This window comes from Notothenia rossii (genome assembly GCF_949606895.1).
Source record: "Notothenia rossii genome assembly, chromosome: 6".
Classification (NCBI taxonomy): domain Eukaryota; kingdom Metazoa; phylum Chordata; class Actinopteri; order Perciformes; family Nototheniidae; genus Notothenia; species Notothenia rossii.
The window spans coordinates 13,229,560-13,248,056 of NC_136909.1; the positions used below are offsets into that span (position 1 = coordinate 13,229,560).

The 18,497-nt window shown below is 40.0% G+C and overlaps 1 protein-coding gene across 2 annotated transcripts; it reads left to right on the plus strand.

Moving 5' to 3' along the window:
* Nucleotides 1-275: 275 nt before the first annotated feature.
* lnpep (leucyl/cystinyl aminopeptidase) lies at nt 276-18,063 on the plus strand. Of its 2 annotated transcripts, none has more exons than XM_079688854.1 (23): nt 276-391; nt 526-710; nt 2,784-2,878; nt 3,779-3,981; nt 4,613-4,724; nt 4,889-5,146; nt 5,585-5,775; nt 5,959-6,097; nt 6,629-6,763; nt 6,875-6,995; nt 7,090-7,241; nt 7,331-7,444; nt 7,526-7,657; nt 8,526-8,660; nt 9,037-9,197; nt 9,274-9,362; nt 9,453-9,636; nt 9,778-9,934; nt 10,582-10,766; nt 11,019-11,180; nt 13,597-13,737; nt 13,833-13,914; nt 15,716-18,063. In XM_079688854.1, the coding sequence occupies exons 2-23, from the start codon at nt 683-685 to the stop codon at nt 15,845-15,847; spliced, it is 3,108 nt and encodes a 1,035-aa protein (XP_079544980.1). In that variant the 5' UTR covers nt 276-391; nt 526-682; the 3' UTR covers nt 15,848-18,063. The 2 variants fall into 2 exon arrangements, with proteins under 2 accessions (XP_079544980.1, XP_079544979.1); XM_079688853.1 differs by having other exon boundaries at nt 296-417.
* The last annotated feature ends 434 nt before the right edge of the window (nt 18,064-18,497 follow it).

The window sequence follows — 18,497 nt, forward strand, 5'->3', positions numbered from 1 at the left end:
AGTTAAAGTAAAACGTGTCACATTTAGAGTTAAAAGCATAGACTGTATATAAAAGTATTGTTTAAAATCAGCCATAGTCAGTCAAGTAATACATATGCATATGATAATGAAACGTTGTTTCTCACAAATACATTTAAAGACCCTGTGTTGCTCTTTGTCCAAAAACACAGAAAACTTATAAAATATATATAAGATTTTAAAGAATTTCGACCTCTTGTAGAATAAAATCTGCATTATGGCGTGCGTGTGTCTGTCATGCCCTGACCCCGCCCTCCGATGATAACATCCAATAGGATGTCAGCATTGTGATTCGATGGGAGATTGTCAACAACTGGTCGGGGAGGACGGAAAGTGTCATCTGCTATTTCGTTAAAGTACCGAGCGTTTTAGAGTATGTTTTGTTTACATATTTAAAGCGTAAGGCTATATTTATTTTAAACCCCAATCATAATTAAGTCTACTAAACAGCTCTAGGCGATAAAGTTATGGATACGAGCTAACGTTCGCTACCTTCATGTCTTTCAGTCAGTTTCAGTTGTCAGAAGTTGGCTAGCTTCTACGTAGCTAACGTGAGAGAGGACAGGCTGCGGTGGGTTGTGGCCAACCAGGAAAAAAACATCACGTCTGTCGAGCTGCGTGAGCTGTTGTTTTGGAGGAGAGGAGCTGTTTAAGATAAACAACCATGGATCCGTTTGACAGCAACATTTCAGGTAAGGAATTAACATGTCAGTACAATAACAGCAAGCTAACAGGCCAGCTAATAACTAACGGGACATTAGCATAGAGATCACTGGCAGTGACATTCACCCGAGGACACATGTTGAGTGGGGGGACTTGACTTCTGACTAGCTAAACCTTGCGTTTTCTCAGTGATTTCAATGTCACATTGTATGGAGTCTCAGACAGTATCAGTCTGCTAACGCACATAAGTGTAAGGACATAACGGGATTGGCTGTTATTGAACCTTGTTGTTATCAAAGTGTGAGTTTATCTAACAGAAAAAAAGGCAATAACACTGTTCTAACATCCTAAAGAATGTCTGTCTTTGCAGAAACCTAATATGCCTCTGTTAATGCCCAAGTTGACTGTTAAAACACAGCAGCACTGTTTGCCCAGTGTGAGCCTGTTGGTTTGATCATAGCTGTGTTTTGTGTTGGTGTGGAGAGATAAGTCATGCTCAGCTCAGGCTGTTTTTACAACCTCTCTATGGTCCCAGAGTGCGCGAGGCTTTATGAAAACAAACAAAAGGCCCAGTGCACACATGAGCTCCTTTTGAGGGTGTATTTAATTAATGTTGGCCTCAACTTGGAAGCAGTCATAAAATCACAGCAATACAACTTCCTCTTTTTTCTTCCTGTGTGTGCTTGGCTTGGTGTTTTAAGAAAAAACCCAAAGTCACATTTCACAATCACATTTTAATCAGATAATGATAAGAAAAGAGAAGCAGAAAGAACACAATTCTAATGACCAACAAACTGATAATCATATTGTTGCTCAGTAATCTGCCTCATGCTGGTTGTCTACTACCTACTTCTATATTAGGACCACCTATCAAACTCAGACATATTCATCTTTATTTCTGTGAGAGGTCGGACTTGCGTAATACAAACCACAAAGGCTTGATAAATGTTTTGAGGTCAACAGGAAGTGCGCAGTCAGCAGATGAACATGCACTGCTGCTGTATCTACAGAGCTCGAATAGGCTTTATGGAAGAACAGTAGTTGTTGTTATGCTCATGTTTTATTATTAATGATAACTATTACATCAACTTCTTCTCTTATCTGAGCATGTCATCTTGCTAATATGAAATAACTTTCTTTACAATAACACAGCAATTACAAGTAGAACTACTTAGCTGTTAGCTAATAAATAGGCCTTCATACCCCAGCACTGTGGTGCAGAAAGGGACACTGTGACAGCCCGTACAGTCTTATCAGAAACACTATATAGGACACACAAGAAACTAAATTCTTCTCATGCATTTTCGGCCTCTTGTCTTGTGTTTGGGGAGCCAACGTTCACGTGTTTGGTGAGATTGTTTCTATAAGAGCCCTGTGAATTCAGTAAGTGTTCAATGTCTCCCTGTGCTTTCCCCTCCAACCCAACGGAGAATGTAAATGCTTTATCCTAAGCTTGTTCAACCAAGAATGAAAAGTGAAACAAATAGGAGAACTGCATTGCTTAGGGTTTTTTTTCTACTTTTGATATTATTAAATTAAGTTGAACATGTCTCTGATTGTTCCAAAAATGTAGGGCAGAAGCCGCCTGCCAGAAAGTCACATGCTTTTTGTAAGACGAGGCATAATACCCGACATGATGCTTTAGACACTAGTTAGTTTGTGGAAATGCAGAACTTAGTGACATGACCAGTTGAATGAATTGTGTTTGCTTTTTCCTGATATTTTTTTAATATATACGTTGTCAATGTTTTCTTATTGTAGTTAATAAGAAATTCCTCTTTAAACATATTTTGTTAAACCAGTACCTTCTTACCAGCTTGATGCATCCGTTTTATGTGGGTCAAATACAAGGAAATGCTGAAGAAGGTTTACATACAGGAAACTGAAAAAAAACCAGTTAGTGCTTTGTAAAACAAGGCTTCTTGTTGCCGGCATATTGGGTGACAATAACAAGTCTTTGTGTTGAAAAAATGCTTTTTGCCACAACTCTTCTCTGGTTGACTATCAAACTCCAACAATTACACCAGTGTGAATGTGTCATCAATGTATTTAAATATTCTACTCTCCCACTTTTCTAATTTCCTCTTTTTCCTTTGTTGCAGATCGAGCTAACCTTCCAAGAAACATGATTGAGAACAGCATGTTCGAAGAAGAGCCTGACGTGGTAGATTTGGCCAAAGACTCCACTGCGTTTCCAGTATGTTCCCGTCATCTCATGCAATGCATGTCTTCGTTTTTAAAGACCAGTCTGGCTCAATCATTTGTAATGCTTATTTGCAAAACTCTGCACAAGTGTTTTTCTCGTTAAATCTGATAATGTGAAAAGATCATGGCAATATAAATAATAATACATTTATTTTGGGGGGCACCTTTCATAACACCCAAGGACACCTTACAGGGCATAGGGGCAATATAGGGAACAATTAAAACAGTGGATTTAGTGAAGTATCAGCCGGGGTAAGACAAGACAAACAACAGGAAATTGACTACAAAAGGACACAAAATAAATATAAATTAGAACCAGCTAATTCAAGGTCAGCCACCACTTGTGAGTAAACTTTGAGTTCAGTGTATCTTATCTGGTCTGAACATAGATCTGTCAGCTGCAATAATCTATACACAGAATTGTGAAAATTGCACTAAGAAACGTCATCGTAGCATGAAGATCGAGCTGTCGCCTGTTCAGAACTAAAAGCACCTATTTTCCAAATGTACAGTATCGACATTTTAGATTAAGTAAGACCTTAAGTGTGTTACTCAGTACCCGACCCCCCCTGTCCTCCCTCAATGTCAGTCACCCGACAAACCCTCTCCTAAATGTGGTTCCCTTTATGTTCAAGATGTTTATTTAATTCATCCTAAAATAAAAGGTTTCTATTGCTCTCCATTTTTCCCTGTTCTTTGTTGACAGACCCTCCTCTGCCCTTATTATTTTCATTATTCCGGTCTCTGCCCTCCCTCCACTCACCACCTACACACATCTAACCCTGTGCTTATTAATTTACCTGTGAATAGAATTCAATTATTAACTATAAATGGGGAACAGTGCACAGCTAAGTTGGAGAATAACAGAGTGTAATGTCCGTGCTCTCTGCAGACGTTTCCTGCTCTTGACCCAGATGAAGTGGCGTATGAGCCTCGTAGCTCGCGGCTGCTCGTGCGAGGGCTGGGAGAGAACGACATGGACGAGGATGAGGAGGACTGCGAGTCCTCAGCCCGTCTGCTGGGCATGTCCTTCATGAACCGCAGCTCTGCTAACAGACCCAGCTCTTCACCTTACGCCAGGCAGCTTCCACCAAGGTAATGCTCTAAAAAGGTCTTAATATGAACAAAAATCAAAAGTATTTCTGGGAAACGCATTTGAGACGGTTCAGCTTGTACTGAGCCAATAAATATATATGGAAGTAATAAACATAGTCAAACAGTGTGTTATCTCTGTGTGTTCAATACAAAATGAATGACCTCATCTATCACTAAGATTGACATAGAGTCATAAAACAAGCAGTGGTTGTTTCGGTGAACCACTTGCTCTAAGATTTGTAGAGAAACAGAAGCTACATTGAAGATCCCGTCGGAAACTACGTGGTTACAGTTGCAGGGTAAAAAAAGCTAATCAAAATTAAGTAAGATGCCCAAAGACAATGCCAGATAGTACTGTTAATGAATATGATGCAGTGGGTTCGAATATCAGGCTCTTTTACACAAGGAACCTGCAACATAACACACAAGGCAAGGGAGTGCTAAAAGGCAACACACCAATTAGATTTGTATTAAAGACCATTCTTAACAGATCAGATTTGCATGGAAAAAGGTTTCAGTCAAGATACCAATTTAAAGCTGTTTGTCACAACACCACCATCCCCAGCTTTTTCCTAACCACTACCGCTCAGTTTTAAGTCAAAGTTATATTTGTAAACTTTGTTTGTCTCAGGTCATGTTCCCGACCCTCAGCCCGAACCACGGTTGTATGTGTGTTATTGCTGGTGTTAGTGGCCTCTATGACCATGGTACTGTACTTCTTACCTGGATGCACCTTTACCAAGGTAAGACGAATATTCACTAGTTCTATTCAGGTAGATTTTCTTTATCATGCTTCGATTACTAAACAGGACTCGCTTAACACATTATGTTGATATCTCTGTCATATCATTTCCCTTTTTAGTTCTCTGTCATAACCTTTGTTTGCTGACCCTTCATTCTTCTGCAGACGGGTTGTCGAAAGGCCAACCAGACCACCCCCTTAGTGCCAGTCAACCCCGCGTCTTCGAGTGGCGAACCGTTTCCATGGAACAGCTACCGGCTGCCTCAGAGCGTACATCCTCTGAGCTATGAGGTCACCCTGAACCCTAACTTTGAGGACATGACCTTCACCGGCTACACCGTCATCAACTTGTCTGTGCAGCACAACACCAAGCGCATCGTCCTGCACAGCGCCAAACTCAACATCACCGGAGCTACCTTCAAGGTGGGTTAGAAAGGGTATTAGTGGGGTCATGGAAAGTGCTTTAGTTTATATATTTTTATGCCAGAATTTAAGTGAGTTTTTTATTTTAGTCAATCTTTGTTTTGCTATGCTGTGTAAAAGATAACAAGAGAGCACATAATCTGCCATCAATGTAATAAAGCACAATTGGGGAGTGTCACTGTTCACGCATTAATTCCTTTAATCATTGTTTAATTGCAGTCTGTGAGTCTGGTCATTCTCATAATGAAACCTTCTCAGTGTGGCCCCATGCATCATACATTTTATTTAGGCGTAAGAACCATAATTAACAAGTTCAGGTGATTTCCAGTCTAAATAGATGTGCAGAAATTAAGATTTAGATTGTTCCTGAACGAAATAATTGTTTTAAACGATTCGATGTTGTCTGCTAGTTGTTAACTCATACGTCCTCTCTTCCAGCTGGGTGAAGGGGTCTCCAAAGCTGTGACTGTCCTGGAGTACCTCCCCAGGCAGCAGATAGCTGTTCAGTTCTCTGAGGATCTGAAGGCAGGCCAATCCTGTGTTTTGACCCTGGAGTACTCTGCAAACCTCTCACACTCCTACGATGGTTTCTACAACAGCTCATACACCGATAAAGATGGAAACAAAAGGTACACTTGCTCGTTGTGTACGCATTTCAAAACAGCTGGAAGATGTTCTGCAGAGGATTGGATCAAGAGCCTCATCATCAGACCTTATGACAGATACTACTAAAAATAACGTTGCTGTTCAAAATATTATTTACAAATGTGTTTTGTTCAACCTGACTGTGCTCATCCCCCTCTTGTCACCAGGGTCTTAGCAGCAACCCAGTTTGAGCCACTGTCAGCGAGGAAAGCCTTTCCGTGCTTTGATGAACCAGCTTTCAAAGCCACCTTCCTTATCAAAATCAGCAGAAAAACAGACTTCATGACTCTTTCCAACATGCCTTTGGTACGGTAACATTTACTAAGTCCTGGTTAATTGCTACTGTACGGCAACTAGTGTTCAAACACCTCACATACATGTGCTGTTCTAACTTAATGGACAAATAATGAAAGATTTTCAATTAGTGAGCTACAAACGGGCTTGATCAGTGTTCTCAGTTACTAGATTAGCACAGATGTTTACTGACATGGCTTAGTGTGATGCCAGTGGTTACTAGCATTAGGACGGTAGTATATACCAACTCAAATCAAACTAGGCATGTTCCCTAGAGACAATTTTGTGGTTTATGACCTGAAAACAGCGTTGTCTTTGTCAGTGTGCACAGCCTCATTCTCTGCTTCCAAACTGCAGCTGACAAATAATGTCACGTTTGTAACAAAGACACAATTTACATTTCAGCCTTATATAATTGTCCTTTGACTTGTAAGCTCTTAGGGTGGGCACAAACAAGCAGCCATGTTTCATGTATTGATATGGTACTTGTGAAATCTTGTTTTATAGTTGGTCCTAATCTTGTACTAATGCTTTGTGCTTCAGGCTAAAAGCACACCACTTGTCAATGGCCTCATACAAGATGAGTTTGAAAAGACCAGTGTCAACATGAGCACCTACCTGGTGGCCTTCATCGTTGCTAACTTCACCTCCATGACTAAAAATGTCTCAAACACGCTGGTAGGTCTGATAAAAGTGTGGCTCCTTCATTTGTATTCTTTAAGTATTCAGTGAGGTTCTGTGTTTTGCTGCTAAGCGTCTTGATGTGTAGATGTTTATCTGTGTGTTTAGGTGTCTGTGTACTCTGTGCCAGAGAAGAAGGAGCATACTGACTATGCTCTGGAAACATGCTCCAAACTGCTGGAGTTCTACAACGGCTTCTTTGAAATTAACTACCCACTTAAAAAACTAGGTGAGTACACACAGGTAGTTTCACAAAAGGTTTACACTCACCATTTCCTTGACTTAAATGACCTCTTCACACACCTAAATATTTCCTGTTTCAGACTTGGTAGCCATCCCTGACTTCCTGGCAGGAGCCATGGAGAACTGGGGCCTGATCACTTTCAGAGAGACCAGCCTGCTGGTGGGACAGAATTCCTCTCCTCTGGAAAAACAAGTCGTTGCCTCTGTGGTAGCGCATGAGCTCGCTCATCAGGTATTTACTTTGATGTCTGTAAAAAGAAGCAGATGCAGTGCATTATGCTACAGTCAGGTTCTCATGTTTTTCTGATGTTGCATATTTAGTGGTTTGGAAACTTGGTGACGATGAGCTGGTGGAATGACCTGTGGCTCAACGAAGGCTTTGCCACCTACATGCAGTACATGTCGCTGCAGGCCGTGATGCCCAAGCTGGACATCGTAGGTTCACACACCTGCCTCAGAAATATTGAAGCGGCGTGCTTCATTGTCTGCCTTCCAGTAAACTCTGTTTGTTTGCAGGGTAATTTGTTCCTGGCCGTCCGCTTCAGAGCCTTGGACAAAGACGCGCTGAACTCCTCCCACGCTGTGTCCACCGAGGTTAACGAGCCGCAGCAGGTGGAGGAGATGTTTGACTCCGTGTCCTATGAGAAGGTACGCTTTTTACTGATTTATTTATGGATCATAGGACAAAGAAACAATAATAAAGTGCAGCATGGAAAAGTGAAAATACTTTTTTACAACACAGTGCCAAAATGATAGAATTTAAAGAAAATACGGTACCACTTTACAATAAGACTACCCTTATAAAGGATTCATAAGGGTTTATAAATAGGTTATGAATTAGGTTGTAAACACTTTATTAATCTTTAAGAACCATTTATAAACCAGTTCTAACATAGTTTTCATTCATCAACACAGGCTCACTATTTGGCAAGATGACTAAGCCTTATATTGGCTACTAGCCAATATAAGGCTTAGCAGTACAGATAAATGTGGGCTCACTATTTGGCAAGCAACCGGTCACAGTTGCCCTGTTTATCTCATGTCTTATAAAAGCTTATTAATGACTTATAAAGTGTTCACAACCTAATTAATAAATGAATTACAAACTATTCGTAAGCCCTTTATAAGGGTAGTCTGATTGTAAAGTGGTACAGAAAATACAATGAAACACATGATTAACAACAGAAAAAAGTAAAATTATCCTTAAACAAAAGACACACATCAGCATGTAAATACAAAATGACTCCCACTCCAAAAAACAAGAATAGCTCAATAAGAATATCTTTGCAAATTCCACAAAAAAATCAGTTCCCATTTCCAATGAAAAGCCCTTATCTGACTTCTCTAAACCACTTGATGTGTATTGGAAGTCAGTCCTGGTTTTGTATTCTGCTTGTGCTCAGTATGGATGATTGTTTCCCCGAGAGAGAAATGTCTCTGCTGGATCTTATGAGTCATAACTGCCTTAGTGCTGCTCTGGCTGTGATCACAGATGCTTTGTGATTCTGTCTTCCAGGGTGCGTCCATCCTCCTGATGCTGAACGCCTCCCTGCCAGGGGAACAACAGTTCAGAAAGGGTATCATTGAATACCTGAAGCAGTTCAGTGGATCAAACACCGTCACCAACGACCTCTGGAACAGCCTTACACGGGTGTGTATATGTGTGTGTGTGCCTTTTTGTTTTTTTCTTGGTGCTATAGTCATCACATATATAACTTTAACTACATTTAACATTTGACCTCCCTCTGTCAGCCAGCCTGAATTATGCTCTCTTTAGCTAGTTTCACTTTTATTACAAAATATCCCAGAGAACTGCCCAGGAGCGGCATCATTAACATAATTACTTTCTGTGTATCTGTTTGTGTTGCCTTTGGGTTTGGATTATAAAAATGGAAATTGTTACATCAAATCTTCAGAAAAACAGCTGCAAAGTTTCAGATCACACACTCCTCTTCAAATGTTGAGAAAGAAATCAGTGGACACAGCGTTGGACTGCACAGACTCTAGATTTATTTTCCTGTATGCAGGTGGAGGTCTCGGCTCAGCAGCAGAATGTGTCGGAGATGATGAGCTCATGGACGTCACAGAAAGGCTTCCCATTGGTCACCGTAAGCCGTAAGGGAGATGAAGTGACCCTCACACAGGAGCACTTCCTGCTCACCTCTGATGATGCCACCCATACGTCCAGGTGCGTTACGTTACCACACACACAGATGATCATAGAAACCCATCACAACACTAACTGCGTTTTGCTCTCTTCTTAGCTTATGGAATATTCCTGTGACATACGTGACTGACAACTGCAGTTTGGCCCCTGAGTGCAGACAGGTGTTCAATCTGAAGACCAAGTCAGGTAAAACAAAGTCGCAACCAGCACCATCAAGTCAGGGTTCAAGAATCTCACGTGCCGTGTCAAATGGTGCATGTTTGTGTGTGTTTTCAGGGACTCTAAAGCTAGCAGAAAGTGTGAAGTGGCTGAAGCTGAACTACAGAAACACCGGCTTCTACATCGTCCACTACGGAGACGAGGGCTGGGCCACTCTTATCGAAGCTTTGAACAGCGACCTCAGTGTCTTTACACATGAGGACCGCGCCTCGCTCATACACAACATCTTTGCTCTCTCCAGGTATAGATGACATCATAACAAGTTTTAGTGACGACAAGAAAATTGAGTATTCCATGGAACACTCTAAAATAACTGTATTTGTTTCTTTTAAATATGTTATTTTCCATCTTTCTTTCCTTTATCTTTCTGTTTCATTGGCAGACTGGGACGTGTGTCCTTCCGCCAAGTCCTCAACCTGTTGCACTACGTGTCCAATGAAACTGAGACATCTCCTGTGACAGAGGCCTTGTTACAGCTCAATGTCATCTACCGGCTACTCGACAAAAGACAAGCGCACAGTGTTGTGGCCCGCATGAAGGTACACACACACACACACACACACACACACACACACACACACACACACACACACACACACACACACACACACACACACACACACACACACACACACACACACACACACACACACACACACACACACACTCAGACTCACACTTTGGGAATAAAAGGTTGACGGAGATTGGATTTTGCTATAAAATAAGGAGTTATATGAAGTAGTTACATTTAACAGTAACGTATAGGCAGTTAAGTTGAAGCAGCAAATACTGTCTTATACCAAAACATTAGACTTTTCAGGTTTATGTACACAATCTTAAACTTTACTAAAGCCTTTCCATTTAAAGCGCAAGTCATTACAGATCACTGACTCAAACCTTATCGACATGTATTATTTATATTTACATCGTGTACACTATTAGAAATACATCTATGAGTGTGAATCTTAAAAGCCCGAATGCACACTAGCACTCAATGAAGTTAAACATGAATTACTCAATCTCAACAGTCTCTCATTAAAACACATTTTCATATCTGTGTTGTCTTTATTTAAGAAGTTAAGATGTTGGTGGGTTTTAGTTGCAAGCTATTGTCGTGTCCGGACACTGAGTACAGTGTTTCTGTTTACTAATGCATTCATGATTATTTTCTTTCTCCATATGACAGACTTATATCCTGCATCAGTTTCATTCTCTGATGGACAACCAGACGTGGACAGAGGAGGAGAGTGTTTCTAAGCAGGAGCTGCGTGCGGCCCTGCTGGGGACGGCCTGCAGTCTGGGGGAGGAGAACTGCTTAAAGCAAGCCAAAGACCTGTTCAAACAATACCTCCAGTCCAATGAGTCCATAAAGTACGTCTGACACTATTTATCTTGTTCCTTTCTCCGTCACGTTGACAGAAACAACAGGTTCAGGAGCAGCCCTAACATATTTTCAGAGATAGCATATCTAGCATAAACTTTTGTGTCTAAATCAAGACACATTTCTTCTTTATTAAAGAAGAAATGTGTCTTGATTTAGTTTGTATCTTATATTTTATTTGTAGGCAATAAAGTACATTTTGGTGCAATTTTAACCTTCAAAATGTTTAATATTTTCGGTAGGATCCCAGGCGATCTGCAGCAGGTTGTATTCACTGTGGCCGGACAGTCAGATGAAGATTGGGAGAACTTGTTTGACCTTTACGCACATGCCACCTATGACGCAGAGAAGAGATCCATGCTACGAGGCCTGGCATCCACTCAGGACGCACGGCGCATCGCGTGGTAAGTGTTTGTGTGTCTTTTCTCATGGCCAGGATCGAGAGGGAATATTTCTAAAGCAATCGACTCAATTTCATTAATTATTTTTTTGAACATGCCTTAAACCTATGCGTAAGAGGGCACCATTGTGTTTTTGGTTCATAGCATTTCACTCTTAGCTCAGTACAAATACACTCCGAGGTTTAGTTCTACTAACCCACCCTTATAACAACTACTTGACGAATTAGACTTTTAAATGAAGCAATAAAACACCCCAAACCGAATGCCAATAGGGACTTTTCTCATCTTGGTGTCTGTGATTACAGTTAAGAATCTGATACAAAAACACTAATATTTGAGAATAAAACTTTTTTCTTCTTTTATTTTCTTCTTTGCTTAATTTGTTTGTTCTTAAACAGGTTTGTAGAATAACAAAAATAAAAATAATATTGATTTGACCTACATTGTATTCTGCTGTATAGAAATGTGGGTACCACTTTACAATAAGACTACCCTTATAAAGGGTTTACGAATAGTTTGTAATTCATTTATTAATAAGGTACTGAACACTTTATAAATAATAATAATACATTACATTTATAAAGCGCTTTTCCTGGTGCTCAAAGCGCTTACAAACAAGTAAAACAAAAATAAAAACAAAAGTTGAAAGTGCTAAGGTAGGAGGAATAAGTGCTAAGGTAGGAGGAATAAGGGCAAGGGGTTAGTTGATTAGGAGTTGAAGGCAAGAGTGAAAAGGTGAGTTTTGAGGGATTGTTTGAATGATGTGAGAGTGATGGCGGATCTGACGTGGCTATGGAGTTCCAGAGTGTGGGGGAGGCTGCTAAATCATTAATAAGCTTTTATAAGACCTGAGATAAACAGGGCAACTGTGACCGGTTGCTTGCCAAATAGTGAGCCCACATTTATCTGTTGCTAAGCCTTATATTGGCTACTTAGCTTACTTCATCTCCTTCATCAGCCAGCATCCTTGGTATCTGTGGTTCACTGAGTTGATTCTCGCTAAGTAGCCAATATAAGACTTAATCATCTACAGTGGCGTTTTTATATGTACAAAAGTGGTGGGGCACAAAAAACTTAGATGTCTATATATAAGCTTCTGCAGTGACGTGCAGTGAGGTTCATGGCTGCTGGTGAGGCACAAATATTATATTTTGACCTAAATCAAAATATAATATTATTTTCAAAAGCTTTTTTAGGCTGATCCTTCGATTAATTTTAAACAGACAGTTCAACAAAAGGATACCCAAAAAATGTAATTTAAATATTTAATTGTTCTCTCTTAGTAAGATCCCATTTTCAATAAAATTGCGGTCTTACCTTGACTTGAAGATGAAGTCCATTTGCCTATCCTTCTGGACAAAAATCTCTATTAATTATTTGCAAAAGTCCTCCTTATCTTCTTGTAGTTTCAAAAATCTATCATAAATCTAATCAATAGATTTATTGTTCAAAAATGATAAAAGTAGTGTAGACATGTGGATATTATCCGGCTGAACAAAACGTGCATTAATCTAACAGGTACGTTTCCCACAGATCTTATTTGGAGCTATTTTCTAAAATCCTATGGAGAAATCTCATTGCTTTTTTGTCGAGGGAAGCCATGCGCAACTTACTTCCGGGTTTTAGGACGCGTCACTGCAACTCTCTCATCTCCTCTTCACACACTACACTTTTCGCGGCACACATACTTACAGCCAATCAGCTCTGAATTATGTGAGATGACGTTTGGTGGGGATGGCAGCTCAGTGCCCCTATGGTCATTTATTTTGCCACACATATTCAATTGAAAAATACTCTGAGCATGCGCAGTGTAGTTTTTACAGTCACCATTGACTTAGACATTGAGAGGGAGGGGCATGATCGGGTTTTGTCCCACATGGCTCTAAACAGCTCAATAGGCATACACTGTAGACAATAATTAGAAGAACACAGACTAAAACAGCAATGTACAGACGAATCAGATGATTAAACATGATCTTAAAATATATATATATATTTTTTTGTTGTAATCATTATTTTTAATACTTTCTGCTGACATGTCGCCACTGGTCATCTTGACAAATAATGAGCCCACATTTATCTGTACTGCTAAGCCTTATATTGGCTACTTAGCTTACTTCATCTCCTTCATCAGCCAGCATCCTTGGTATCTTTTGTTCACTGAGTTGATTCTCGCTAAGTAGCCAATATAAGGCTTAGTCATCTTGCCAAATAGTGAGCCTGTGTTGACATATAGAACTGGTTTATAAATGGTTCTTAATGATTAATAAAGTGTTTACAACCTAATTCATAACCAAATTATAAACCCTTTATGAATCCTTTATAAGGGTAGTCTTATTGTAAAGTAGTACCGAAATGTGTTTATTGTGAGTGTTGTTTATTCTCTGAACAGCCTTTAAACACGTGTTTCGGTCTGTAGGATTCTGAAGGCCGGCCTGCAGGGGAACATCATCCAGACTCAGGAGCTGCCTCTGGTCATCAGCACGGTGTGTAACGGCTTCGCTGGCTACCTGTTCGTCTGGGACTTCATTCAGGAGAACTGGGACCGCCTCATCGAGAAGTGAGTGGTCCCTTTCAGCTTCATACAGGTTATACCGTTCTGATTTCACATGAAACAAGGTGAAACAACATGAGTGTTTGTGTGTCTGGCTGTAGGTTTCCTCTGGGCTCCTTCGCCATCCAGTCAATCGTCAAGTCCGTCACCTCTCAGTTCTCCACACAGGCACACCTTGATCAGGTACGCTATTTTACATTTTTGTTTTTGAGGCCTGTCACAAGAACTACTGTGTTGGGAAAAAATGGCCCAGAAGTAATTACTATAAACTAGATACTTGTCATGTTAAAACAGTTGTATGCCACTGATGTAATGATAATATAATATCATAAAAAGGCAAGTGCACCCTGTAAAACAGGGATGGGCAACTTGGATGGTGGTGGGGGCCACATAATGTATGTACTGGCCACCAGGGGGCCGTAGATTCACTTGGAACACACACACACAAACAAATTCGATGTATTGTATGTAATAATGAACAAATTAAGTCTGACATCTTCATTGACATTTTACAATCTTTCAGGGAACATCCTCTAATAAGCTCACTAAACAAATATCAGTTCACAGAAATGTTATTTAATTTTTACAAGTGGCATGTTTGTATTGAACAGGTTATTAAACAGTGGAATAAAACTATTTAAAACTATTGGAAAGCACGAAAAATGTGTTTGCATTAAGATGAACCATTAAGATGACATAAACATGAAGTCAAGAACACTACCCAGACATTAGTTGTCTAACTTGAACCTAAGACACTTGTAGCCTGTCTCTGCTGACGCACAATAAGGGGAATGTCAACACAGACACCTGTCAGCCCGCACTCTGCTGTTCCTCAGCGCCGCTCCCCCTCCCTCCCGCTGAAATTATGAACGAAAAGCGTATATTAATCATAGATAACACGGCAGGGTCCGTGACAGTTTGTTTTCATCTGATTTCAAATAAATAAAATAAAAAGTCTTGGTTTTTAGAATATTAAACTTGTTTCGCCAAATTCAGATGATAAATACAACTTTTAAGCTTGTAAAGGCATAATTACAAGCGGTAACTTAACGTCCCAGCAGGCATAACAACAGCCGGTGTTTCTTGTGAGTGTTTCCCCGGGAAACAAACACAATACACACAAACGCGTCACAGATTTAACAAAATCATGTACGCAGCTCGCGACGTAACTAGGAGTCTAGTGGACGGTATCAGTACTACTAGTAACAAAATAAAAAAAAAAATTTTTTTCTTTTTAATTAATTACGTTGTTTATAAATTAATCTGGGTCCCAAGGCCGCCATTTGCCCATCCCTGCTCTAAAAGAACAATGAACTTTTAATTTATAATAATATATAGACGTTATATTCAAAACCAAAACTGTAAATAAAATGTACTTTCATGCTCTGTTCACAAAAAAAGCACAACATATATTAATCATTTGGCACAGGGTAATTTAGAGACAATTAGTCTCTAATATTTTAATCGACTGACAGCCCTAGTAGATACACTTTACTTATGCCAAATGGGGATGTTTTTCTGTGACAGCAGCATCTCAACAGGTATTACACATGAGTTAAATATGAAGAAAAAAGATATCCCTACATGCAATCTATTTTCTCATGGGTTTTGACCGTTGTTATCAAAAAGTGCAAAGTAAAACCATATAAGCTAAGACAAATATAATAAACAACAAGATAACTTTCAGGGTCTTTGCGTTTGTTTGTAAGGAGCTATAAACGGAGTGTTACCAGAATGCTTTTATTGTTTTGGCTAACGTGTGTGTGTGTGTGTGTGTGTGTGTGTGTGTGTGTGTGTGTGTGTGTGTGTGTGTGTGTGTGTGTGTGTGTGTGTGTGTGTGTGTGTGTGTGTGTGTGTGTGTGTGTGTGTGTGTGTGTGTGTGTGTGTGTGTGTGTGTGTGTGTGTGTGTGTGTGTGTGTGTGTGTGTGTGTGTGTGTGTGTGTGTGTGTGTGTGTGTGTGTGTGTGTGTGTGTGTGTTGTGTAGGTCCAGAGTTTCTTCTCCAGTCTGAAGGAGCGTGGCTCTCAGATGAGGAGCGTACAGGAAGCTCTGGAAACCATCAGGCTGAACCGGCGCTGGATGGATAAAAACCTGTCCACGCTCCAAAAATGGCTCTAATAACGATCGCCATCCAGGCTCCGCCCTGCTGACATAAAACATGTCGTCGGGGCAACAGCATTGTTTGCACTATTGTAGGACTTTGTCTCTTAACTCTCTTTATCCAGGCCAGAGTTTCAAAGCCAGAGGTTTTGCTCTACCTGGGTGGACAAGGTGTTCTTTCTGAGACTGGTCCTGTGAGATGTATTTTTGCTCAGGGTGGCTCTGATTGTGCGTCTGACAGGAAGTTGTCGGATGCTGAACACACTCCTCACACTTGATGCTGTCGACCAAACCTCTCCTCCGTGGCTTTCATCTTAACCTCCCGCCCGAGCAGACAATCGTGCTTCACCCACACTCCTCCGTCACACGCCTGCTCTCAGGAACTCTGTGAGCTGGAAAAAGAGGACGAATGAAGAATGTCAACATTACTGTTTCTCGTAAAGTAAGCGACTTTGAGACTATGAAAAGCGCTTTATAAATTCAATTTATTATTATTGTTATTATTATGTGCTGTCAGTCAGTCCTTATCGTCGGATATATGTTGATGCAGCTGTCAGGGATTCCTAGGCGGTGAGACGTTAAAATCACTGGTACTTTTTAGAGGAGTTATTCTTAGACTTAGACTAACCTTGTGTCGCCATGTTACAAAATGGCTGCTTGTCATTCTGAACTCTACTTACTGATGAGCGTTTTAGTCAGGACTGATCTTCACGATTGGTTGATTGAGTCAAATACCAAAATTGTGTTGGCATCGATTGAATGTACTGAAAACCTACCCACTGTGTCCAGTAGAGGGCGTACTGCGCAGGTTTAAATCAACAACCTGTCTTAGGTCAGAGCAGGCAGTGAACGCTGGAGCCAAATGTTTCTTTCTTTCTTCCTCTGCCTTCATAAGCCCAGTTTTCCTGTCATCGCTTTATTTTGCCTGCAGTGCGGTGATCGGACAGACCCAGATTTAACACTGTGTTTTTAAACTTGTAGTCATAATGTAAATATGCTCAACCCTACAGAGTTTTAACCTCTGACTTTACTGTTTCGATCATCTTGACTTTTAACATTTTAGGGATTTGCTTTTGTGTTGTTTGTGTATATGGAGTTTAAAGAGAAGGAAACAAGAGTCAAATACTTTTTCTGTATTTCTGGATTGAGGCCATCCGAGCAGAGCAGTTTGCTGCTGAATGTTTGTGTTTTAAAGGCTAATGTGCACATTGAAGACACAGAGGGTATAGAAGAACATTTATATTGGGAATTAATGCTGTGTCCAGTAAGCTGTTCATTAGCCAAATGAAAAGTTATTCCTATGTTAACCAGTCATGTTGCTCCTATCAAAGAGGAGCCTAGCTATTTATTGAGAGTGTCTTAACATGTTTCCTTTACTTTTGTTCTAAGCTAATACAGTTGATTACTTACACTGAGCTATATTTAAAGTGGCATTGCTTTTACTCCATCCACTCCATCACTGTCATTACATATTTAGGATAATTGAGTAATTAAAGTAGATTAAATCCTTTCCTTTGAACATCCCTAACATCCCCATGAGAATAACATCTCTGTTTTTGGTTGTCATGCTATCTCATTGTTTCATTTATTTAAAAAAATGTATTAAACACAAACATTGGTCCAATCCCCACCAGTGTTACCTCAGCGCTGTGTACACTAAGAGACGCCATGTTAATCAAAAACATGGCTGTACACCCTGCCCAGTTAGCAGAATGAAGGATCACAGTACTACAGATTATTGACCCTTAAAGAATTGTGCATTCAAAACTAGACAAAGGTTACTGTAGTCGTTTTTCATAGTATTGTCATTGACTTGTTCCAATTGTCATAGTGTGTTCATATATGGAAGTTAGGAATATGCCTTTTATATACATGTTTTATGCTTTTATTTCCCGGATTATTATGGATGACACCGTTTTATTGTGAAGTGACACTTTTTGTTTCTCCAGCTGCCAGCAATCAGATGAATGAATCGGCTTTACTGAGGCTCTGGGATTTTGATGTTCCATCGTGTTTTGTTTAGAGAACAACTGTTTCATGTGAAGTCATAAGCTTTAAGAGTTGCTGAAGTCGTGCAGGTACGAGGTTTAGATGTGGCCGGTCTGATGGGAGGATGTAGGAAGGTCAGTAACTGTATCGGAGCGTCTTTGTTTTTTGCACTGGGATAAAATGCTGCAGATGCTTTTGTGACTGTGTTGCTCTTCATGTTAATAAAAAAAAAAATGTTAAAGTTGTTTCCTAAAAATATTGGCTTTATTTGTATTTTCCATGTCTTAACAACGTAACAATACGTGTTGGACACTGCATGCTGCTGCGCTTGAAGAAATAAACTTTTTGAAAACGGACTATGAAATAAGTGAATAAGCATCCGAGAATGCAAAATGCAAGAAGGTTCTTTAGATAAGCTGCAAAAGACATGCTAAAAAAAAAACCTGAAAGCTACATCCTTAACCATCACAAAATCAACTCTAAAGAAAAACAACAACCTTAAAAAGGCCTACAATTATTTATTATTTATTTGTATTGAATATTGACCTGATCACTATTTCCCCAATTTCACTAAGCTTTGTCACGTTTGAGAACAGAAATTCATTTCAGTTAATTGTTGCTTCTATTCTACTTATTGTAGCTGTAAACTGCATGCTTAAATCACCACTACTCTGCAGTG

What these genes read in the sequence shown, in the direction of transcription:
- lnpep (XM_079688854.1), top strand. Translation starts at nt 683, where the DNA reads ATGGATCCGTTTGACAGCAACATTTCAG. An exon ending in GATAAAGATGGAAACAAAAG is followed by an intron (nt 5,776 to 5,958) that starts GTACACTTGCTC and finishes TCTTGTCACCAG; the next exon opens with GGTCTTAGCAGCAACCCAGT. An exon ending in GACGCACGGCGCATCGCGTG is followed by an intron (nt 11,181 to 13,596) that starts GTAAGTGTTTGT and finishes TTCGGTCTGTAG; the next exon opens with GATTCTGAAGGCCGGCCTGC.